Source organism: Drosophila miranda, chromosome 2, assembly GCF_003369915.1.
Source record: "Drosophila miranda strain MSH22 chromosome 2, D.miranda_PacBio2.1, whole genome shotgun sequence".
NCBI classification, from domain to species: domain Eukaryota; kingdom Metazoa; phylum Arthropoda; class Insecta; order Diptera; family Drosophilidae; genus Drosophila; species Drosophila miranda.
The window spans coordinates 23874071-23899637 of NC_046675.1; the positions used below are offsets into that span (position 1 = coordinate 23874071).

At 44.0% G+C, this 25567-nt stretch overlaps 1 protein-coding gene and 1 non-coding gene across 8 annotated transcripts in view; both read left to right on the plus strand.

Moving 5' to 3' along the window:
* LOC108155427 (afadin) overlaps window positions 1-25567 on the plus strand; it is a 59510-nt gene that overhangs the window by 19993 nt on the left and 13950 nt on the right. For 5 of the 7 annotated variants that reach the window (XM_017286236.2, XM_033390126.1, XM_033390125.1 and 2 more), the window contains exons 2-8: window positions 759-1007; window positions 1061-1169; window positions 1241-1434; window positions 1510-2028; window positions 2933-3014; window positions 21261-21613; window positions 24891-25012. In XM_017286236.2, the coding sequence (XP_017141725.1) occupies window positions 903-1007; window positions 1061-1169; window positions 1241-1434; window positions 1510-2028; window positions 2933-3014; window positions 21261-21613; window positions 24891-25012 (1484 nt within the window). In that variant the 5' untranslated portion in view covers window positions 759-902. Of the gene's footprint in view, window positions 1-758; window positions 1008-1060; window positions 1170-1240; window positions 1435-1509; window positions 2029-2932; window positions 3015-7813; window positions 7851-21155; window positions 21187-21260; window positions 21614-24890; window positions 25013-25567 lie in introns of those variants that run through there. The other 2 variants (XM_033390127.1, XM_033390128.1) reach the window with 2 other exon arrangements.
* LOC117187601 lies at window positions 10608-10736 on the plus strand. The gene has a single exon (XR_004472256.1). It is a non-coding gene; the product is annotated as a U4atac minor spliceosomal RNA (small nuclear RNA).

The following is a 25567-nucleotide window of genomic DNA, read 5'->3' on the forward strand; positions in this document are numbered from 1 at the left end:
CCCTCCCCTCCCTATACGGCGACAGCGACGTGTTCCCCCAAGCAGAACCGTTGACGGTTATTAAACTACATAAGAAACGAAACAGAAACAGAAACATAACAAGAAGAGAACCGGGAAGAGGAAGAAGAGGAATACCAACAGGCAAAAAGACACCCAAAGTTTATAGAACTTCAAAGAGAGAGAGAGAGAGAGAGAGACAGTTCAGGCATAGTTCCGCTTCTTGACAACACTTTTTTTTCTCTCTGTGTTTTTTGAACTCTGGCACTGGATGGGCGGATAGGGGGATACACGCCCCAAATAACATCTTGTGATGTTATTTGTACAAATGGAATGAAATTTTCTGCTTTGATGAAGTTATTTGTTGAGGGTCGGTGGGTTCTACCACCAGATATGATCATGTAATGGAACTTTTAATTGGTTTAGAGACGGGGGACATTCATCAAATGTTGACTCAAGCAATCCTAAATAATAACTGAATGCCTGAATTCTTATCATAGATCCACTAGCCCAAAAATGGGTCCAAGAGTTCCATAGATACCTGAACAAGACACGACTCGCAAAAGTTTATTCGTTCAGACCACCCCCCTCCTCCTTTTACCTCTTTGTTTACATTTTCCCAATGGAAATTCAAATGTTTGCAACATCTGCGGCAAGTTTTTCCATTTTCCCTTTCTGTTTACGGTGCTTTTTTCGCTGGAATAGTTGTAAACCTACAAAAAGATCTAAATTTATCCGAATGTATGGTTTATTGTTTACAGATAGACGTCGGAGAGCTGCCACAAAACGGAGTCACACTGGAGTCACAATACAGTAAACTCTCCCAAAGACACACAGACACTAGGAGGAGCGTAGTCCTCCTCCTGTAAACCCAGCCCCCCCCCTTCAGACAGTCTCTGTACAGTATGTCCCATGACAAGAAGATGTTGGATCGCGAGGCAGTTCGTTCAGTGATACAGCAATGGAATGCGAATCGATTGGATCTGTTTGCGCTCTCCGAGCCAGATGAGGTATGATCTATGGCTACCCCTAAATACTGGGACTAATCTGTTTCTTTGTATAGAACCTGCTCTTCCATGGCGTTATGCGGTTTTACTTTCAAGATGCCGGCCAGAAGGTGGCCACCAAATGCATACGCGTGGCCTCAGACGCCACCGTCACAGATGTCATAGGTGGGGAAATGGCTGAAAGCTCCACAATATCTCACTTTATCTAACATTGTATATCTTTTTGTGATCCATAGACACCCTGATTGAGAAGTTCCGTCCCGACATGCGAATGCTGTCCGTGCCCAATTATGCCTTGTACGAGGTGCACGCCAACGGGGAGGAGAGGCGCCTCAATGCCGACGAGAAGCCCCTGCTGGTGCAGCTCAACTGGCACATAGACGACCGGGAGGGTCGCTTCCTGCTCAAGAACATTGACCAGAAGACCACAGTGAGTATTGTATTTGTTGTCCAAGGACCCCCGCAAGAAGAAACCATTATAACCCACTGCAATCCTTCGCCACAGCCCATCGAACAAACAGATCTGAACTTCAAGAGGAAGCTCTCCAAGCGGGAGAAGAAGGAGCAGAAGAAGAAGGAAAAGATGGCCAAACTCAGCTCCGATCCGCCCACCGCGAACGGCAGCCAGTTGGGGCTGGGCAACGGCCTTGGATCGGGCTCCAACTCCTCGCACATGAATGGCAATGCGGGCGGCAGCGGGCTCGATGGCAGCGATGCTGTGGCCGGAAAACTCTACACGGAACTGCCGGAAACCTCGTTCACGCGATCGATCTCAAACCCGGAGGCCGTTATGCGGCGAAGGCGACAGCAAAAGCTCGAGAAGAAGCTCCAGCAATTCCGATCCCGAGACGGAGGACCCGACACGGGCGGCACCCTCAAAATCTACGGCGAGAGCCTGTGCCAGGACGTGCCCTACAAGACACTGCTGCTGTCCATTCGGGACTGCGCCCAGGCGGTGGTCAGGGAAATGCTCACCAAATACGGACTCGAGAAGGCGGATCCACTGCATTATTGTTTGGTTCAGGTGGGGATTTGATAATAACGAGAGGAGAGAGTGCATCGGTGCTATGGAAGGGAGTTTCGAGGGGTGCTGAGATTGTTTACTGAAGGTTCTAGAATGAGGAAAGGGTGATATGTCTTAGAAATTGTAATAATTAGATGTCGAAAAGCTAAAAATTTCAATGTAAGATGACATTTCAAGGCTATCTTCCAGTTTTTTGTTCTTTCTTGTTGCGCATCTTATTTGTATATTGTTCTTTGATAAATTCTATTAGTTTTTGTCTGATTGAGATCTGTTTTAGCTGTGCAAATATGCGGATAGTATTTTCTAGGTAAAGATATTAGCTTTTAGACATGATTTATAGAAGAATTGATGCGAAAAATGACTTATGCCAAGGAAATTGATCAAATGTTAGATCCGTTTGAAATATAATCATTTTGATGCAACAATTTCACTGAAAAGCAGTTAAAAGATCCTTTATCAACTAGATGTATCCATAATTGTTGTTAAAATTGACCAAAACCATTCCATTTAACATTATTCAAAGCGATTTGATTCCCATTTATATTATATGAGTCGCGCGTCATGCGGCAGCTCCTGTCGGTCGTTTGGAAGGGCCGTTTCGGCTGGGCCATCGCTTGGGCCACTTGTTTGTAATAGATATCGGAAATTACACCTAAAATCCATTCAGTCTATGATATTTATATTTTTGGAACCTCTTTAATCTTAAAGCATGAGAGATGACACATAAGAGATGCCATTGCATCTACCATAGAATACTTTTCCTTCTTATAAAGAAAGCTCTAGAATATAAGTAAATTTTGGGTTTAGTTTCCCTCCCTGAATGGTCTCTATCCCCGCAAGACTCCGAATATGTCCTCTCTATCGTCTTGGACCCATATTAACATTCTCGTATACCATTCCGCAGGTCAACAGCGATGGAACGGAGTACATACTCGACGATGATGAGTGCCCCCTATCGATACTCATGAATCACCCGACGTCACGTGGTGAGTGCCCTCCTTTTTGCCTGATTCGATAACCGTTTAAAATCAATTTCCCTCCACTTCATTCATAAATATCCTTCGGTATCCTTTGGCCTGCAGTTAGAGACTTGTTTTATCAATAATTATGCTCCACTAAAGGCGGCCGTCACCTGCCTATCAACAGGAACCGCCGAACGGACTGTTGCTATTTGGTTATTTCATATTTTTCCGAGTGGGAAAATTCTCTAAGGGGAGGTCCTGACTGGGGCCGAAAGGCCTTTAGTTGTTTGCTGGCATTTCAAAGCGGTGTATCGTGATTTTATCGCCGTTGAAGTGAATATTAAGTGAATGGTAGTATTAATATTGCGAATACTCATCGAAATAGATTGATATTTGCATACAAATAATCAAATTCATCAAGGAAATATAAAAGTCAACATGAAAGATGATTTTTGTGAGAAACTACGTGAGTTTGCAATCCATTTATAAGGAATTTTCAAACAAATCTCTTTAAATCAAATCATGTTAAAAAAGTCCTATATATATTTATAGACTCAAAGCTGAATTAAACATTTTTTTTCTAATTTATTTGTCCTTTTTAGTCCTATGATTATTTATAGACCCAAAGACCAATTTTGGATTCTTGGTCTAATTTATTTGTCCTTATTTTCATTTTCAAAACGTTGAGCAGTGTTTGAATAAAAGATTTAAAAATAGTAAAAACAAAGCACCCTAAAGATATCCAAATTTTCCAAAGGTTTCCTGATATTTCTGAAATTTACTTAACATTTTTTAAGCGATTTTTTCAAGTTTTCTTAGACTTCTTTTTTATATATATTTTTTTAAATATTTTAGTTCTTGTACGTAGAATCACAGACAGCAACCAATCATGTTTAGAGCAAACCGCTTAGCGAATGCAACCACCCTGTTAGCCAGGACACACACCGTTTCCAGCCAGGACTAAATGTCGTAGCAGTCAGCTTACGCTTGCTTCAAAACAATGAAAGTCAAATCTTAAAAGTCTCAAAATACTTCCAAAATAGGGTTTTCTTCGCCATATTTAATAATTCACAAACTGAAAAGAAAATGAAATAATTTTAAGCGCAGGCGCAGCAATAAAAAGTAATGTTTAGGAATGTAAATATGTAAATATTATAGGTATAGCTGTGTGGGGGAAAAGGCAACAGCAACAGCAGCACCATGAAAATGACAGACACAAAGGTTTCCGGGTCGAAAAGTCCCGGGAAAACGCACACACAGACACACGCACACCGACAGGCAGGCACCTGGCGCTCAGACATGAAATGAATTTTGCCAAAACGACATACTTTACATATAAAAGTCCCTCTGGGAATCGGAGAGAAGGGACGAAAAAAACTCAAAGAAAAAAATAGAGAAAAAGGAAAGGCAAAAGTATGAACGAAATGTGGATGCTCTTAGACTGCAAAGAATGGCGGTAAAAGTCATTCGATGATGAAAACTGTAGGATGTTTTTGGTTTTTAAGGATAAGGATCCGTTTCAATGAAATAAAAATGAATTTTTAACCCCTCTCAGCGTTTACCTCCCCTTCTATGACAATACCCTCTGAATCATCAAGATACCCTACCCTTTTGGGCCTGCCTTGCACCTTTGCAGCCATAAACTAAAGCGATGATCATGAAGGACATTTAAATAAAGGAAACACACACACACACACACAATATATTTTATATGTAAGCAAAACTTTGGGCGGAAATGTTAGGGTGCCACACACAGGAAGCCGCACCACCCCCCACCCCCCGACCGCTCATAATAATTGACATTGGGAAAAGGTCCTTTTTTTTGCCGTTTGTTTGGCGAGGGTCTCCACATTCACGACCACTTAGCAGCCACATGTTGCCTCTCTGTGGGGCTCTCTCTTTTTTTTTTTGGTGGCTCCCCCCCAACCCCTGGCGTGCCCCTCACTGCGGCAGCTCCTTGTGGCGCCCAAAGGGCAGTCCAAAGGTGTAAAATGCAAATTGCGGCCGTTTTCGTTCTGTTGCTTCTGTATATCCTTGCAAAGGGTATGACGATTCTGAGCATCATTTGCTCCACGTCGGAACTGTCGATAGATATGGAAAACATCGCTTGAGAGCCAAATATTTGTGGGGAAATCTGCAGAAATCCGATCTCTCTCTTTTAGCCATGGCTCTTAAAGGGTATCAAATGCTTCGCATCTTCCAGTGCTGGCCTTCCTGTTGTTGTTGTCTGCCGCTGGCGTTCTGCTGCTGCTCTGCTGGCGTTCTTCTGCCGTTCTGCTGCTGCTCTGCTGGCGTTCTGCTGCTGCTAATTGCTTGACGCTTTTGTGCTGCCTACTTTTGTGTGTCTTTCCCTCGCCCTCTCTCTCTCTCTCGGGGGGAAACAAAATGTTTGCTTAAAAAATGATGTTGTTGGTTTTTCACGCATTTTATTTAGACATATTTTTGTGGGGGGCACAAACACAGCCACAGACAATCAATGTGGGTCAACATTTCCCCGAGGGTTCCATCAGCAGAATGTGGGTCATATTTCAGGTTTTGTGTCTTATCGGAAGGAAGGAAGTGTGTAATCTGGGGGAAATACTTTAAAGACAAATTGTTTCAAACATAAGACTATAATAGGGGGAGATCCATAGAGCTAGAGTCCTGATTCAATTAAAGTAAAAGCCACAATTTGGATGATATAGGGCTCATATTTCCAGAAGCTATAAACACGGTAATTATCTACATATATACCAAAAATCTTCCCTGTCCAATAATTATTAAAGGTGGAAAAGGGGGGCGAGAACTCGTATCTCGCTCTCTGCCTCCCCCTCTGGGAGATAAACCCCTTCTCCACCTAAACTCTCGTGGCACACTTAAATTCTACGAAACACCTGCGACTGATTGCCAAACACGAAACACTTTTCGTATGCGTGGCCCCCCCGCATTCCAGCATTATCTATGAGTTGGAAGGGGGTGGGAGGCGGGGGGATGCCCCACAATGTTTGTTTATTCTCGCTCTCGTGTGTTCCCTTTTGATTATGTTGTTGCTGTTGCTCTCTTACGGGGCCAAAGTCGGGAATTTAGTGGATTCTCTTAATATATTTTCAATATTTATTGCCTTGACTAAGAGAGAACGAGAGAGGGAGAGAGACCACAATTTATATGCTCTCTCTTCGCTGACAGGCTGCCTGCCTCCCCATCTCTCCCCCGCCCGTTGGCTCTTTCTTTTCTTTTGTGTTTCGGGGGCGTCGTTTTGGCCTTCGCTTTCGGTTTGAATTTTTGGTCGAGTTTCTATGTGGAAGAACAGTGGGATGGATTGAGGTTTCTGTGGATTACAATTTAGATGGAATATGGATAGAAAATAAATAGAAAAAAGGATAAATAGGAAATATATAGAATATTCATTGACCTGGATCGATGGTCTCGAATGATTTCGATTATTATAATATTTAGAAAATTATAGAATATGTTCTAAAAATGATTTCAATTATTATAATATTTAGAGTATTACAGAATATGTTCTAAAAATCTTTCTCAACAGATTATATCTTATATTTTTTAATAGATTGTTTTTAGATCTTTATTTTTGCGAATTAGATAAGAAAAAGCTTTAAAAATATGTCTGAAATTGTTATAATTTTTGTTTTATGTGTAAACAAGTTTACTTAATCTAGTTTTTTATGTCGAATTATGATATTTAGAGTATTATATATGTTCTAAAAATCATTCTTCAGATCAGATTATATCTTATATTATTTATTTATTTTTTGCGAATTAGTTGGGAAAAATCTTTGAACAGATTTCTTGAAATAATCACCAAAAGCCTTTCACTGTCGCTTTTCTGATTTGCGGAATCCTCTCTAGCCCACATTTATTGCCTACTTTTAAGCGGTTGGCCATCAATAAGACATTTCGCTTGAAAGCTTCTCAAATGTTTAGCGCCGGCCTCGCTGAGTGCCTCCACCAGCCCCCACCTCCTGCCTGGGGCACCCACTTCTGGGTCTCTCTTACGTGGCCCGTTCGTACGTGGGCTAATGGGCATTCCTTCGAATGTCCCACCTGAGTGGCAGCTCCCACGCGTTTATTTGGTCACTTGAACGTTTGAGCAATATCAAAAAAAATTGTTTGCCTGCATCCTTGGCTGTGGATCTGCCTGCCGCTCGGCAGAGGAGGAGTGGGAGTGGTTTAGGGCCACCACACACGCACTCTTCCAGTGTCCCGTTATCTACGCCGTGCACTTCGTTGCCGTCACACACGCACACACGCACGAGAAGCCCCGAAACAAAGCTCCCGACGACGACAACGATTCCGGCAGTGGCAGAGGCAGCGCCATCAGACATGTCCAGACACGTTCAGTCATGAAGTAATGCTGCTCGTGAAAGCACCGACAGCGCGCATGTCGTCGTGGCCGTAGAGTAACGGTAAAACACGAACATCGGGCACCGCAAGCCAAAGCGAAACACCACGTTTACCGGCAGCGAAGCGGCGCGGCGGCAACAGTTTTATTTGATTTTTCTGGAGGACAGCCCGACACCTTCACGGATGTCTCCAGCATCGGCTCCATCGTTACTCCTCTGAGGGGGGCGGGGCGGGGCGGGGACACCCGGCGCTTGATGCATACACAAAATTGACAAAATTAGAAGTCGTTTCGTTTCGTTCCAATTCAATTCAATTTGTGACGTGCCGCGCCGCGCCGCTTTCGCCGTTTATCGCCAAGTGATTCTCGTCCGCGGGCCGTCATGTAGGGCGCGACGGCGCGACTGACGCGAAGAGGACGTGGACAGGCGCTGCCCGCCGAGGGCTGCTCACAAATTGGTCTCTAATATCCCCCACCAGCAGCGAGGAAGTGTTGCAAAATGATGGATTGGGGCATAAGACGTAAGTGCCTGCCCATAAAGTGCCCATGGGGGATCATTTACCCACCGACTTACCCACAGATATTCCTAATAGAAACATCACATGGCAGAGACCACTGTACCCCCCATAGACCACGAAACTTTCAACTCATCCAAAAAAGTATGCTATCGAAAAAAGTTTGCTCCTTGAAGTTTTTGTTTTTGTTTTTATTTTTGTGAATGGGGTGCTAGATTTTTGAAATATTTGCGTTGTAACTTTTTCTGATTGTCATTGAAAGTTATTCAACGGCTGAGGTCGGACGGACCCCCAGATACTTTACGGAAATTGAGTTGCAAATTGGTTTTCGCTCTCAGGGATAATGAGAGCTGCAGGACAACAGCAAAGTCCTTCGTAGGTGGCAACACTAGGCTTGGGTTTCTTGTGGGCTTGATTGATATTTGAAGGTCCTTCCTTGGGGGCAGAGGGCGGCTATTTGTAGTGCGACTCAAGTGCTGTAATTATTGACATAATTGCCCCGATCCTATCTATATTTTAAGATGGCGTGCTAAGGGCATAAACCATTTATGGGTTGATTGTTTTCTCTGCGGAGTGCTGGGATCATTGGGGTCATTCATTCGTAGCAGAAATGCATAATTTATGGAGAGGATATTGAAGAAGGGCGGTATTTGCCCTTCCTACAGTACTTACGGGGGAATCATCCCAAATACCATCATTCATCGGTTAACCGGCGTGGAACCGTCCTGGTTTTCCATCTAGATAAGTGGATCCCCTAGTGAACCCTTCCTATCGCCATTCTTTAATCGTTTTCTATAGTCCTGTAATTACATTACCAATCAAGTTTCCACAGAAACAGAAACGCTTTCGACCCCGAAACCAAAATAAAGGCAACAATTATCGAACATCTGTTTGACATCTGAAGCGATTCCCAAATGACGAAAGAAAATCATAAAGAAATCATGTGTAACCTGTCATTAGCGTGGGCTATCCGATTGTTATTCATTAGCGGACTATCGAATGGTTCGAATGTGGTATCGGACATCCGATAGCCCCCAAGGCTGTGTCCTGATGGCATTTCCTTGTTTTTTTTTTTGTTCGTTGCTTGTGCGGAACAAGCGAAAATTAACGCTACATTTGTTTTACCAATAAAAAGAATACAGAAAATAAAGAAATAAAAGGGAAAAAGAAATGCCAGGGAAGGACTTTCACTCGGCTGCTTCTCACTCTCACTCTCACTCTCTCTCTCTGTCGCTGTCTCTGTCTCTCTCGGTGTGGAAAAGGTCAAGCCTAATGAAGCTCAAAAGGCTTCAGCGTAGACTTTGGCCCCCCTCCCCGCTCCCTCCATCCCAATCCCAGCCCGAACGTGGCAGCTCATAAATAATGTTGCCACGCCCTACGCCCCCCTGTCGTGCCACGTTCCTTATCCACCAGAGACGACTGCGCTGCCTCATAAACTTTTGTAAAATGCAGCGCATAATTTTCTGACTGTATTTTTTCTCCTGCGAAAACTCTCGGAAAACTTGGAACTCTCGAGACTTGTCCATGTCACACACTCCCCCCTCTCTGCCACTCCCACTCGATGCGAAGCCCTAGAAGTGGGAAGTGCAGTTTATTTTGAACGCCTGAAGGACGTCCTTCGTCCTGGCTGTTGCCCTCCCCCCCCCAGATGGTAGCTGAAAATGCGCTTAGACCCGGCCAAAAAGCGTCACACGAAATTGGGTTAACAATTTGTTCGCTTATTCGCTTTTTGTTTTTGTTTCATTGTATTTTCCGGAGGACTTTAAGTGGAAAATGGCATTTTGAAAAGCAAAAGAACGTGGCTTAAAAGTTAAACAATTTACGGGGAAATTGTAGAGTCTCAAAGTTTGAATAATGGAAATATAATGAGTGCCATCCTAGGGCTTAATATTAAAAGAATATTACGAATTGTATCTTGATATTTATGTGTGGAGGGAAATAATTCAATTCCACATCGAAATACTATCCTTGTGTTGATCTATCAAAATATCCTGCCTAGATTTCTTTTGCCTTCACAAATCAAAATCCAAAACCAAATCCGCATCAACAGAATCAATCATCAACAGTCATCGAGCGGGGAGGAGGCACCGACACCCCTCCAGTAATCATCATCATTTACATGATGGGGCCCTGCCCCCCCCCCCAGGCCCCTCGACACACCCAAGTTGTCAGTTAGTCAGGAAGATGGTCCCAAAAGATGACTAAACGAAATTGCTGGCCGAAATGTAAGCCATTTCCCTGAGAGAGGGAGGGGGCCAGGGAGGCCAGAGACAAAAGGCAAACGACAGAGACACATGTCACATACAACATGCAACATACAGCACACTGGAGAGAGCAGCGGAGTGGCCGAAGGAGAGAGGCATTTGATGAATACATTCCGTATTTCGTATTTCTATCCGGAATTGAATTATATTAGTTTCTCGCTATCTCGAATGCCTCTCGAGGCTAGGAAATTGCCTATTTATTTATGAGTCGAGACGGATTAGGATCCCTGAAACGATGCCCGAACGGAAATTGCAGGGATATTAATTTAAATGCGGCTCTCGGCTCTGGACTCTTGGCCTCTGCTATCCATCAGAGCTTAGATGCTACGACAGGGGTTGCAGCAATCCCAACAGGTTTTTGGGATCGCAAAGCTCGCGCCCAACCCCCCATGCCGATCGCTGAGGATCGGCAATGATTTGTGCCAGCTTCGAGCACTTGTAATTCCCAACTGGTACGCGCCGCAAGCCCATGAGGAGCCGCGCGACGCCCGGCAGTCGTCACTTCCTTGTCTTGGGGAGCAGAAATGTCCAATGAACGTCTAGTGAGGGCATTGCTGCTGACACCAATTACATTTATTCCCGTCTGCCAGGCCACTCACTGTGGCTGGTGTTCGGAATTTTTGGCCAAAGGCTCCCTTACTTTATAGGGAGCCGCATACGGAATACATTAGAGAGTGGAAATACTAGAGGAGTACTCCTCGGAGAGAGATTCATCTTGAATATCCTTGGGGTTAGTGCGCATTTAGTTTGATGGCTATCCATCCCCACACACATCCTGCCATGCTTCCTTCCCCCCCAAAAACTCGGCTGCTGGCGATGGTGGGGGAAAGAAAATGCAAGTTGGCCAACAATAAAGACGTTGACTGTGCGATGCTCGTTAGCCGAAAAGTAGCTTCCAGTATATCTCATGTTTTTATGTGGTCTCTCTCCCCACCCCACACACAGATAGAGATACACATATCCTTTGTCTTTCCCTTTTGTTTTTTCCTCTGGTGTGGGTGTGGGTTATGGGTATGGGTAGGTCGGGCATATTGATTGCCTCAATAAGAAGAGAGCCGGATCCAAACAGACCAGAACTGAGAGATGGAATGGGAGATGGAATGGGATATGGAATGGGATATGCGATGGGATGATGGAGTGGATTTGTGATTGACAGGCATTTGTGGTTTACCAGCTAAGGGCTCATTATAACCATTTTGTATGCGTAATTCGATACGTATCGATCATCTATACGATAGCGATAAGTCGATATTTTATTTTGGAAGTTGTTTTGGTTTCTTTTAAAACATTTATTCTAAATTCTAGAGAAAAACTTTTACAAAAATTAATGTTCAACCCTATCGATTAAAATTAGTTTGCTCTCGATTATTAGTCAGCACTGTAATCGATTATTATACAATAATAAAAAATAGATAAATAATATATTTTCTAGATATAGAAACTTCCTAACTTCGATGTCGATTAAAAGTAATCGATTGAACATAATATGTATAAACTTATCGATAACAAATATTATTTTGACCAAAAAAGTCTTACGTATTTTTCGATGTTTTTTAGTAAAAGTTTGTTATCGATTTTTAATCAGCACTGTTATCGATTTGAGTTCAAATCAACTTTAACTTAAAAAAATTAAAAAAATATTTAAATCTAAAGGATTTCTGATTTAAAAAATCGTATCGATTATTTTAGCAAAGTTATCGGCATAATTTTGTTCGATTTTTATCGATAACAAATATTTTGTTGGCCAAAAAACATAAATTATAATGTCCTTCTTATTTTTCGATGGTTTCTTTTTTTTTAGTAAAAGTTCTACATTTATCGATAAGCCTTCGCTTTTCAGCAACCCCCCCTCCATGCACAGAATTCCGGTAAATCCCTCTTAACGGCACTTTTGGTCCTGTGTTGCATGCAGATGATTCCTTTTGAAATTAAATTAAATTACATTTGCAATTTGCAATTTACATTTTCCGCGATTCAGTGCACTCGAATCGCCCCAAGCCCCCCCACCCCCCGCCCCCAAAGCTTTTAAGCTCCCAGCCATTCGAAGCGAAGCTTATCGCACGCCAAAACCGAAATGAAACCGAAACCAAAACCAAACCCAAAACACAAATGTAACCCTTCCTTTGGCCGCCCCCTTTGGGGCTTCTCGGCAGCGTATACAAAGGGTCGCCCTGGCCGTCATTCCTTCCTCTTTTTTTCGGGGAATGTCCTCTCTCTCGCTCGCTCTCTCGCTCGCTCTCTGGCAGCAAAAGTTGTGTGTCATGCAAAAGGGCCAAAAGCAAACGCACTTAAGCACACACCAATACTAGCAAACACACACCAATACCAGCACACACACACACACCAATACTAGCGCTCGGTTAGTGTTTGGCTGGGCTGTATGGGTGTGCTCCCCATTGAAAACATTGTAAACTAAATGTTGTTTCATACACCCATTCACCCACACACCCATACACCCACACACACAGTCATAATTTACTCTGCTTGCTTTATGTGCAGAGCGGTCTGTATGGTGGCATTCTGCTGGTTTGTCGATACCCTGTACTCGCAGGGCCGAAGGGTGTGCTCGAATCGTGCAAAAGATTGAAGAGCAGACTTGAGCCAGGTCTTCATTTAGGGAAAAGAGATCATTGGGGAGTTATTTTTGATGATAAAAGACACTGAGGCGAGTCTTGGGATGTATCCACCCAAAATCAATGGGTCTTCGAGCCATATCCTGGCTAAGAAGTTCCCTTAATGGATTTAACAGCTGTCTCTGTACAGATCTCTTTTCCTTTGGTGCGTGTTTTAGTGCCATGGTATCCTCTAGTCGGCCCTCTATACCCCTTTCGTGATATTCATTGCGTTCTTTTTTTGTATGCTATTCATTCATTCATTCACGCACTCATTCTCAGTCCCAGTCTCAGTCGAAGAGACAGCTAGTCGGCGAAGGACCCTGGCGCTGGCTCTGGCTCTGGCGCTGGCTTTGGCGCTGCCTTTGCCGCTTATTGCTCATACGCTCCGTTGTGCGCTCCTCAGTTATCCTCGCGCGCTGTCAACGCATTGTTGTGGGCAACCGGCAACCGGCGCCCTGTCGCCCCCCGCAACCGCCAAAAGCACCCTCTCCGCGTGCCCCCGGTCCATACGGTTTGTTTGTCTGTTAGTTCGTTAACAAATTATTAATCAAAAAATATACCTTTAATATTCCCCCCCCCCCCCCCCCCCCCCCCCCCCCACTCGCCCTTTGCCCCGCGTCGCGTTTGTGGTGGCAGAAAGTGTCGAAAAGTTTTTACCGCTCTCCCAGAAGTGAACTTTCCCCTTCCCCAACCCCTCCCCCCCCATCCTTTAACCGTTTTTCCTTTTGTCACCCGCGCCATTGATTCGAGTTCATTTTTCGCCATTTAATTTCAGTTTTTACGTTGTCTCTGGCATCTGCTGGGATTTCAATTTATCCGCGAACTTTGCTGCCGCATTCCCGGAGCGTAAATTGAATTTTCACACGTTGCTGGCTCTCACCTCTTGCCCCATAATGTGGCAGATTGCGGTTGACGAGTAGAGTGGAGCTGCCACGTCAGCCAGAAGCGATGATGGGCCATTAATTCACCAACAAAAAGTCGTATAAAAAAATGTAATTTTTTAGAAATATCCCCCCCTTGAATGGGGATCTCCTCCACTGTCCCCACTGCCACGGAGCCCTGAGCCCCGAGCCCAGAGCCCGTCCAAAACAAACAGACAAAAAATCGATATATTTCAGGAGTTATTTACAAAAGCTAAATGGTACATATGTATATATTTTTTGTTGTTGTTCGTGGCTGTATGTGTGTCTGTGTGGCATTTGAATGGTTAGGACATGGGCAAGGACATGCCTGGCTCGGACACAGTGTCCTGCCCTTGTCCGGGCGTCATCACTGGGCGTGCACATGACAGGACCTCGAAAAATCATCAAAAATTAGTCTCCATTCCACATTTGATGCGCGATGGGTTTTCGATTTGAATGCAGTTCCGTAAAAGTATTTAAAGAGGCCTAAAAATTCCATTGATTTTTCGGAAAATACCTTCTTTTATGGGGCAAGGCATTCATTAATCAATTTCGTTTGATTTCGATTGGTAGCGCAGCCTTTACTGCGAAGCTACTCTGTGAAAGAGACAGAAATGACTCTATGGAAGTAGATTTGTAGTAATTTCCAGTAAATATTGTTTTATTACTGAGTCCTTTTACTGAGAAACGCAAATGCAGAGGTCCTTCGACTCAACTTTGAAATAAAATCAAGCCTGGCAACGCCTTTTCTCTATGCTAAATATTATCTACGACAGAATTAAGGGATTCCCCAATAACCAGGACCACGTTCGACGTCCGCTCTCATCGATTCGCTACTAGGATCCGCTGTGAGCATAGACTCCTCCATAGACGTCACGAACAGGCAAGAAAAGAAAAGGCAAAGCACGTGAATAACGGATACCCAACGAGAAAAGAAGAAAAGACAATGCAGTCAGTAGTTAATAAAACACTGCGATTAACAAACAAATTAGTAGATTTTCCCTTCTAACACTTGAGTGCTAAGCTACTCTGTAAGAGGGAGAGGGAGACAGAGAGTTTTCTTGAATAAAATCTATGTTTAGTACATTTGGAAAGTGTTTCCTGGAATACCCGTTTTAAACCAGAAGGGCATTCGATCAACAAAGCCAGGAGACAGAGGGAAAGCACAGTCATTCACTCTCTCCCTCTCCGCCTCCCTCCCTCCCTCTCACTCACAAAAGAAAATCCAATCATGCTTCGCCGCTCAACGCTTTCCTCCACCTCCACCTCCACTTTTCGTTTCGTTTCGATGTGATTTCATCCTTGTTGCTGTTGCTTTTGTTTTTTGTGGGTTTTTATTTTGCTCTGGTTTCGGTTCGGTTCTAGCCAGCCAGCCGGCCGGCCTCCATCTCGAGTTGAGTGCGGCAATTATATTTTTATTGTTCCTGTTGCCAAATTGTCTAGCAAAAATGTTGATGGCCGCCTGGGGCGACCGGCAGCACTTGACTTGGATGAATGGTGGGTGGCTAACCGGGCTACTATCCGTACTGCTGTCCAGGGATCCTTTTGCGGGGAGGTAGCAGTCGCTGGTTAATTCGATTTTGTGCTTCGATTGCGATTTATACGCTTGTGGATTTTGGATAAAAGAATGAGCAGATGAGGGCTTAAATCTGTAAAAAAAGAGAGAGGTTTAAGGAGAGGTTTGTCCATGTTTTTGCTTAGAAAATTGTTTAAGAAGACTGAGAATAATATATCCCTAAGAATAGTAGATGAAATGGTAGTCAAAGTCCTCTTTAGTTGGCTGCTAAGCTACTCTGCGAGAGGGAGAACTCCCCCGCCAGGGTCCCATCCCCCTGAAACATTTGAAAGAAGGACCCACTTCGGAATTAAATAGCGGAATAATGTCAATATATTCCGCCCCGAATCCCCCTTGCATTCAATTTATTTTGTGGTCGAATTGCACAATTGATTGAATTTTCAATCGGTTCAATAAACGAAATTGGAAACTAAATTGAATTTCCTTCAAGGCTGAAAGTTAAGCAGAGTCCTTAATGAAGGCAGGACTTGCCGCAATTATATTTATCACAAAATAGACAGCATATATATATGGCATATAGTGGGTATACTTTAATGTGATTTAGTGTAATGTTTGCTCGGGCTTGCTCGAGGATTAAACTTTTGTCGTCCAGCAGTCCAGCAGTCCTTGGGGTCAAACGGAGAGAAAGGAAGGAAAACTTCTAGTGTGTGTGTGTGTGGGCGACAAGGGAAAACTTGGCTCATTAAATTTTCATCGACACAGAAAAGACGTCTGTGCGTTGCCGGAGTGTGCGGCTTCTGTGGTTAGAGGGGGGGCTAGAGTGGGGGCGGGGTCCTCGCAAGTCAAAGCGAAGCCAAGCCACGTTTTTACGACTAATTTGGCTAATTTGAGAGCACAATCACGGCTGTTCCTCGTGGAGCAGGCTGCTAAAATCAATCTCAGTCAATTAGGCGCCTCTCGAACATTAGTTTTTTGCACAGCGCACTTTTCTAAAGTTTCCCGATTCGCTTTTTATTCTTGCGCCTTGTTTGTTTTTCGTACAAATTACTTTTAATTAAATTCGTAGAGTGGATATCACTCCATGGCCCTGCTGGCTGGGCCCCAAAGTTTACTCCGCCTCGGTGCCAGGGCCAGGCAGTAATTAAAAGCAGGATAATGAAATTACACTCTCCGGATGGATGAATGATGGGCTCCACATTGAATACGCTCTCTTTTGGTACCCTATGCCGCAGGAGGAGGAGGGAGCGGCGGCACTCTGTCGAGAGACCCGAGAGGCATTAGCATATAGATTGGAAGACGCAGACGCAGACGCGGATGGACGTCTGGAATACAAAACGTATTCTGAACGGGTTCTTGAAGGTCAACAGCGAGAGAGCTGTGATCTTAACCTTCCCTAACCTTTGCTTTGCTTTGCTTTGTCCCTGCCCAGATCCGAATCTCCTTCCTAAACCCTGCCCTGACCTTTCGCTTTGGTTAGAGTATGAGGACGGGGGACCTTTTTCTGATTTATGCCTTTGGAAATGAGGTCCAACCCGCCCCACCCCTCTCTTTGGGTGCTCCCCACAAATGGCTCTGGTAATTAGAGCACAAGCAGCGCTAATAAAAATTAATGTGTCCAATGCACACACCCCCCCACAGGACTGTCCGCAGGATCCCTGGCCACATGACTCTGTGTGGCAAAGCCCTGACGGCTGCACCTCCACCTGGACTCTCCCTCGAGTCACTCAACTCGTTATGCAATTTTCTCGCTCATGGCTGCATTGTTTTCTTGGATACCCTGTAAATGCGGGAGGTTCGATGTCTGTAACGGGGAAGAAAAGGGAGTACTAGAAAGAGCTGTAGCCTCCACTCAGATACAGCAATAGGTATTACCCATCTATACACCGAAAAACAGCCAGATCGGTTGCCTTTATTAAAGCCAGAATCATTGAGGATGAAAGACAAGTACAGGCTTACCTTTTGGGAGCACTCTTTCCGTTTAAAGGGGTATCCTTTAGCCCGTATTACGAATATCGGCTTATCCTTTGCTTGTTTTTGGTTATGTTTTGCTCTCTCTTTCTCTGGCTTTTCTCTGTTGCCAATTTATTCGCACTTATGCACGTGTCCATACAATGGGCCCCACAGGCGGGCAGGCAGGCAGTCGGGCAGCCAGGCAGCATAGACAAGAGCCCAGAGGGGGGGCTCCATCACACAGACAGACACACATGATCCTCCTCAGGCACGTTGTTGCTGTTGTTGTTGTTGGACGAATCAATTTCATGGCTCGTTCATGGCCTCCCCTCTTCAGACCCGCCCATGCAATGGGCCCCCTCTCTTTTGTCTCTTTCTCGTTTGATGCCTTTTGCAATTTGTTCGTTTTCTTGTGTCAACAGCAACAACAACAGTCCTGTAGAGGGCTGCTGATGGGTGATGCCAGGATATATTCGATGGAGGGTAAGGCAGATGCCAGATGCCAGAAGCCAGAGAAGGAAACGAAGTCCGTAAGGCGGAAGCTGCAGAAAGAGAAAGAGAAATTGGGAGTGGCATAAAAGAGAGAGTATAAGCCCCACCTTCCCTTGAATATACCCTTGGAATGGTGACACCTTTTTTACCCTGTCTTTGGCTCTGTCTTTGGTTGTGTCTTTGGTTGGAGCTCTTGACCAAGTTGGAACAATTAAAACGATTTTTCTTCTTGCCTTCTGTTTGGCTGTGCACTCTATCAATGTCCCCCTGGCCCCCCCACGTCCTCCATCCTCTACGCGCCACTGGCCACTCGCCAAATGTCAGCTGCCAAGGACACAAAATGTTTACTTGAATTTGAGAGCCACGTAGCCGGGCCACAGGAGTCCTATGTGTGTGTGTGTGTGTGTGTGTGTGTGTGTATGGCTCCTGCATTGCAAATGAGGGGCACTCCAATTGCTCCGTCGAGCACTCTGTCAAAGTTGTCCATTCCTTGATTGATTTACAATTGAATGCCGGTCATGTTATGGCCATAAATTGACATTCAGGTGGACTCCTCGATTATAGAGCCCCAGAAGAGGCAGGAGGACTGGTGAAGGGAGTGCAAATTATTCGAAAGGAACCTAGGTTTTCCCCGGGAGTAAAGGTCAGGCGTGTAAAAACTTTAAATGAGGGGAAAATTCTTGGAATTTTACAAGAAGGATTACCCTTTTCAAAGAATTTCCACCTCCAAGCCAAGAATCTGCTTTCCATCTTATAATTTTAAACAGAAATGAAGCAACCCCTGGGCCCATTAGTGGCAAATAATCCCCTGGATTGATCCGTGATCAACTTTGCCACTTCAGCTGCTGCCTGCCACAAGTTTCGTGCAACAAACAAGGGGATTATTCATGTAAACATCCCACTCGTATCCCCCCTCCCTCCTCTGAACAGAAAACATCTAACATCCAACATCCATCAAGTATACGCACTGTGTTCTCGGGCTTCTTTTGATAAGCTTTTTCGGTTGACTTTTTGTTAGTTTTCTGGCACTTTGTTGGCTTTGCTCGCTGGCTGCTACTTTTGTCTGATTTTGATGTTGAGTTTTTCCTACGTTTTCCCCTACTTTTTTCCCTACTTTTTGCCTTTTCCCTTATAACTTGTTTGGCTACTTTTTGTTCTGTTTTCTGTTTGCTTTTTGCCGGCTTTCCCGAAAGTTCTCTCGGTACACTGTCGGCCATGTGTGCAAGGCTCGCATCCTAGAAATGTGGTTCCTTAGGTCTCGCAAAAAAGGTATTATTCTATTTTGTACAATGGAAAACCCGATTTGTTGTCAAGTTTTGAAGTTTCTGGGGAAATTGAAAGCCTTGCCAGATTTCCCCAGCGGCTACCACCCCACCACCCGCCCCACCCACACACCCGCAGTGGCACGCCCATGTCATGGCTTATTTAGCTTGTTCGAGGAAATGCCCAAAAGCATTTGGCAGATGCCAACTTTGGAGGTCTTGGAGTGTACGGATTTGCTGCTGCTGCTGCTGTTGCAACTGCTGCCCCCATAACCATGGAGGAGTCTGGAGGGAGGGAGGAGCGAGTGCTGCATACACATTTTGTATGCTTCGTTAAGCATTCTGTACAATGCACAACAGCAGCGGCAGCAGCCGCCACAGAGGTGGCAAAGTGGCAGCTCTGTTCGGAGGGGAGGCTGTACAGTGCGTTTCGGAAGTGTAAGATGGAGGTTAAATACCCATGAATACTGGAGGTTGAACCTCTCTGGAATATGAATCGTATTCAAGGATTGTGAATGTAATGAATGCCTGAATGTGATAGTTATTACAATGGGTATGCCTGCCAGAATCGACTCCATCTATCCCTATAGCTTTTAAACGCACTGTACAAATCCACAAAATATATTTTATCTAGGGGCGGAGGGAAGCACCGGGCACTGGCAGGGGTGTGTCATATTTATTTGCACATTTTATATATAAATTTTGATATCGAAAACTAGCGAAAAACCCGAATGTTGTGCCACTGAATTGTCAGTCAGTCAGTCATTCAGTCAACAGACTGACTGTCTGTCAGATAATTGTATCATTCAGTGTGTCAGTCCCCTCCCGCTCTCCCTCTCCCTCTCCCCCTGCCTCTCCGTCCCCATCTTATATCGAATTTGAAATTGATGATGCAGCCAGAATTTGATTTCATTTTCGGAATTCCTATTTTGCTCTTTGTCTCCACTTTGCGATGCGATGCGATGCGATGGGGGGGATGGGGCAATGGGAGGGCTGGGATGATGATGGGAAGCGATGCCAAGCGATGCCAAGCGATGCGATGAGATTGCCAGAGAGAGATAACAGATGGAAGAGGCGGTGCAAGGGAGAGGGCGGCAGACACACGGGGCTTTACACTGGCGGATGGTAATAGTGTGCACGGCTTACTTACAGAGGGGGAATGTGTGCTATTTATTGTGCATGTGGAGCCGTTCTTGGGTCCCCAGAAGATGTGCAGGAAAATTCCAAATAAAATAACTGGAATGGGAAATACTTCTATGCAAAGCTTCTTTAGAAAAAATACCCGTATGTGTTCCCTGGAAATCTTTAGCTTTAAAAGAGGGAAAAATTTAGGAGAAGTAAAAAAATAATAAATCCAGGAAAAGTCTTGAGAGAAAGTCTTTAATTTAGTTGGAAATTGATTGGAATTGTCATGAATATACATATTGTACGTAAATATTTTATTAAAAATACATATGTGTGTGTGGATAAATCAATGATTAAGGAAAATTAAGATCACTTTGAAATTACAGAAAATAGACAGTTTGCTGGAACAAAGCTCACTATTTTTCCCATGACTGTAGGAACGTAATTACCGGACTCAGTCGAGAGAGAGAGAGAGAGAGAGAGGGCAAGCTAGAGAGCGCTAGTCACATATAGCACGAGCCAGAGAGAGCGAACAATAGAGGACAAGTAACTCGTACCATGATGAAATTATACAAGATGGTCCGCTAACTCTATTTCGGGTCTTATTTTACGCTCAACAAAAATGATTAGAGAGAGAAGAACGAAGTTTGCTCTCGTACTGACCTAAGTAAGACCCGAAAAGGGAGCGGATCACCTTGTATAATTTCATCAAGACTCGTACATAGGACCTGAAATAAAGAACGAGATAGCAAGATAGGTAAGAGCATGACGAAATTATACCAGGTGGATTACTCTCGCAGGCTCTCTGACCACTCTCTTTCCGAGTCTTATTTTTCTGCCATCGAACAAGTCGTCAAAGCGCTCTCAGTTGTGCTGAGCGTAAAATAAGACCCGAAAGAGAGTTAGCGGAACACCTTGTATAATCTCATCATGGGCGAGAGATGGCAGTGTGCTCTCACGAGCTATTGGATATGCATTTCGCTTTGCTCAATATCTGGTACCGCCACTGTAATGCCAATCAGCCACCCATCCATTCATCCACCCATCCATCCATCCGTTTGTGGGGCAGAGATTTTCATTTTCGCCTAAACTGCACTTCACAGCGAGACACAAAAGACAAAAGGCCGCTGGAAAAAGCGTGTGGCAGCAGTTTTTTCTCTATTTATTTATTTCGAATATATTTCAGGATTAAAGCAAGAGATGAATCTCACAACGAGTACTGAAATAATCCCCAAAATATGATATTCTACTGCATTTCTAATCACATATTTGTACCTCTTTCTGTTGCAGGTTCCATCATGTTCCATGTGCGACGGCGACCGGCGGACTCGCAGCCGCGAAGGCGTAAGAAAAAACCGCTGGGCGCCGCCAACGGAGCATCGCACATGTCCGGGGATCGGGAGGGACCCGTCCTGGTGGAGGTGACGCACAGCGGCGATGGCGGGCGGCGCATCAAGCTGGGCAGCGATCCCGTGGAGGTGGGCTCAGCGAACACCAACTGCCTGCAGCTCTTCGGACCCTCCATCCAGCCGAGGCACTGCCTCATCTCGCTGCATGAGGGCGTCTGCACGGTGACCCCGCTGCACACGGACGCCCTGACCTTCGTGAATGGCCACCACATCAGTCAGCCGACGATTTTGCATGTAAGTGGTGACCTTTTGCCCCCCAAGCATGCCCTACCCTGCACCCTATCCACCCCCTGCTCGTCCTCCTGCTCCTCCTCCTGCTCCTCCATTATGTGTCTTCCATTAACTAATTGCGAATAATTCGCTTTAATTAGTTGAAATTCTGGCACGTCGCAGCTCGGGGCACGTCGGGGCGTATGCTTAATTTTACTGATGAAATTTATTGCCAGTCAGCAGGCGACGCTCCCCCCCCACATGACCTTGACCCGCTTAAAGTTTAAACTGCTTGAAAATTCGGAAAATGTGTGTGTACTCGCAAAAGCTGTCCCTTTTTCCCTGGTGCGACATTTTCCTTAGAGTTTGTGGCGATTTTCGGCAGGGAAAAGGTTCTAGTAATCGCCGAGGCTTAAGCACTTTTGACTGTCGAATGAACTGGAAGAACTGGCAGTTAGATGAGACGAAAGAAGGGATGCTACTTTTCTTGGGCTTAAATTTTGCTTTAAGAGGGTTTTCCTAGGGGTGTACTTAATATTAGAAGCCAGACTTCTTTAAGTTCCCAAATCCTAAGAAATTGAATAGATATTTTTATTTGTATCAAAAAAACAAAGAACAGTGGGATAAGAAAGAGATAATTTTGAAGGATTTACTACCATTGGATGTAGTTTTATACGATTTACAGAGCCAAGTCTATACTGAAGTATTCTATCTACTGGATTAAGGCAATATGTGACGATCAGCTCATTATTGTAGGCCAGAGGGCACGACCTCGCTAGACTCTTTGAACACCTGGCTTTACGCTTTCGAACACTCTTAATGCTAGTGCCAAACGCTTTCTAGGGCACTCTTAAAGGCTAGGAATAAGCAGATCAAGCTACGATATATAAAAGCTGATTAGTGGGGTATCCTAATGTCGAGGCACGTATGCCACGACTCCAAACTTTTGACTAGGTACCTCTACACTGGAGAGCCATCGGAATAGTAAAGAAGGAAACCTAGTTCAACGTCTGAATAACCCAATCGACTCTTATTTAAAAGGTTGTAAGCCGATACGCCAAAGTTCCCCCAAAGCCAAGCAAAAACCTATTCAATTCTCAGCCCGCATTCACTCGTTGATTCGTTGATTCATTTGCACTTTCAAGTTCATTATCAGCTTTAAGTTTTGACCAGAAAAAGCCATAAAATTACCCCCTCCACACTCACATCTTTTATATGGATGTATGAGTATGTGGCATAGACATCCCCTAGCCCCCACCCCCCCGAAAAAAGGCTTTGAGTTGCCGCCGCTGATTTATCTTTTGTTTTGACAACTTTTTCGACAAACAAACACACAACCGAAACACAAACCAAAAAACAACGAAAAATCGACAGAAAAAACAACAACAAAATCCAAGGGGAAAAGCTCTGAATTAAATGAATGGCTGGCTCTCTCGGCTTTCGATGTTCTCTATCAGAGAAAAGTCAAACGAGAAGCAACAAAAAAATTTGCCAGCCAGCGTTATATAAAGTTTTGTTGTTTTTTTTCTTTCTTTTGTTTTTATTTCGAGTTGAGTTTCCGCTTGATAAATTTGAAACCAAATAAAACAGAGAGGGAGAGAAACCCCAAAAGGGAATCCAGAATTCAGAATCTCGACATTAGCCACAAACTGTCTCCAGAGACAAAGTTCACAGAGCGAGAAAGAGAGAGAGAGAGTAAGAGAGTGAGAGAGTGAGAGAGTGAGAGAGTGAAAAAGGAGATAAATATTTTGCGTAATCCACTGAGCAATCTTTTTTCTTATTTTTGTTCAACTTTTATTCTGTCATTGGCTTTGTTTGCTCCTCTCTTCCCCCCCTCCTCCTGCTCCCCTCCTCCCGCGCTGCTTTTATTTTACTGATTTTTTGTTTGCTTGTCAATTGGCGAAATTGGGGTTTATGCTGCGGTTCGATGAACCTGAACCAAAAAGATACTCGTGTGTGCATACGAGAACATAATGCAAATGGAAAGCTCTCCCTTTTCACCATGCCACAGATAGAGAAAAGGTGCGCGTGGCAGAGATTTAAACAGAAGCCTAAATCAGCATTAGTTAGAGTGACGCACATACGAAAATTCCATCGATTCCGACTAGGAGATACCCCGGAAATGCCACCAAAATATAACCCAAAACAAACGGAGTTTCTCCGTTTAAATTAAAACTCTTTCCACTTTGTTTTAAAGTTTAAGCGAAGAGACATCACAGAAGGCAACTAAAAGAATGCAATGCCTCTGTCTCTTCTTTAGTCTCCAAGAGTGAGAGGTTTATAGTATTAATAGTATAAACTTTATACAGAAAAATAGACAAAGCATCAACTCCAAGGTGTTCCAAATTTTAATCGAAATCATCATTCATACACCCAGAGAAAAAAGCCCTGAGAACCCAATACCAATAGATTTTCACTGAGGGTGGAAATTTTAAAAGGAAATTAACATTTTGATCTAAATATTTAATTAAATCAAATTGAATTATTTAAATGTTTCTAAATAAAATATTCTTGTAATTAGATTAAATATATTTCCTACAAAATTAAATATTCTGGATATATTTATTTTAATATTTATCATTTTTAAATTAAATTAAAATTTTAAAAATATTTATTTTTAAATCAAAATTAGTTATATTTAATTTCTTTAAGTTTTTATTAGAAAACCGAATATTGAATTTAATTACGGATGTGTTTCATATTTCTAATGCATTTTTCTCTGAGTGTAATCCTAATAAGATGGGATGGGGTCTCCCCTCCATCCCCTTTCTGCTGCGTATCCCACCTCGAGCACAGCATACACCCTCAGATGTTAACCCTTTGGAGTACCCTGTAACCACACACACACACACACACACAAATACAAATCAGAGACCTCCCATAAAGAGGGGCGTCTCTGTGTATGTGTGACTGTGACTCGTCGTCGTCGTCGTTGTCGTTTTGGTCGTCATCAATGACAATTCTGCAACGCCCCGAAATTTTTCCAATCGAATCCGCTGCCCTGCCACAGTGCCCCAGAATCCGTCAGCCACTTCAGTGCTCCACTCTGATCTGATCCGATCCGCTCGCCTGTCGCCTGTCGCCCTGTTCTGCCTCCTCTCGCGTCACGTCGCGTCTCCCTCTGCTGTGTAAATATTTCAGTAATTGGTTAAATTAATTACAATTATTAAATCACTCGATGGTTTGTCAACGCGTTAACCCTCATCACACTGACGGACTGCGCTGCACTGGAATGGTCCTCCTCCTCCTCCTTTTTCATATGATACTGTCCTATAATTAATTCATGCTCGCTCATCCACAGAACGGTTCGGTTGTGATGTTTGGACGCGTGGCCTCGTACCGCTTCCTCGACTCCCCCACGGATGGACGCTACAATCTGGCCCTCTCCCAGTCCCAGTTGGACTCGGCCTGTCTCTACGAAAGGTGAGTGCCGCCGGAGTGATTATTCTGGTTAATATTTTAAGAATATTTTAAGTACCAAATCGCCTCGCTACACGCTTTATCTGCCCCATAAGCTTGTGTCAACAGAAGAGCTACTGTAATTCTGCGTTTTGTTTGTTTTGTGATAATTATTTATGGAAGATAGATAACAATTCAACGCATTTAGAAGACAATTCAATGCTGAAGATGTTAGAGAAGGCGAACAGGAGATTTATTGTTTATAGAGGAATATATTTGAGAGGACTTGGAATTAAAGAAAATACATTTTGATATGCCAAGATATCTATGAAGTGGCTATAGAACATAACTATGAAAGATTGAGCCTCTAGGTTCTGCTTAATCGGTGGATAGATTTCTTTTTAAAAGTTAGTTTTATAGGGAAATATTTTCCATCAAAATTACTGGACAGCCGTCGGAATTTACACAAATTTTCGTAGAGTTATTTTCTTAATTCATGGAATTACACGATCCAACAGAATGCCATTGCCACAGGCCTGCCCTTGGATGCCGTAGACTTTGGTTTCTCCTATCAGACCT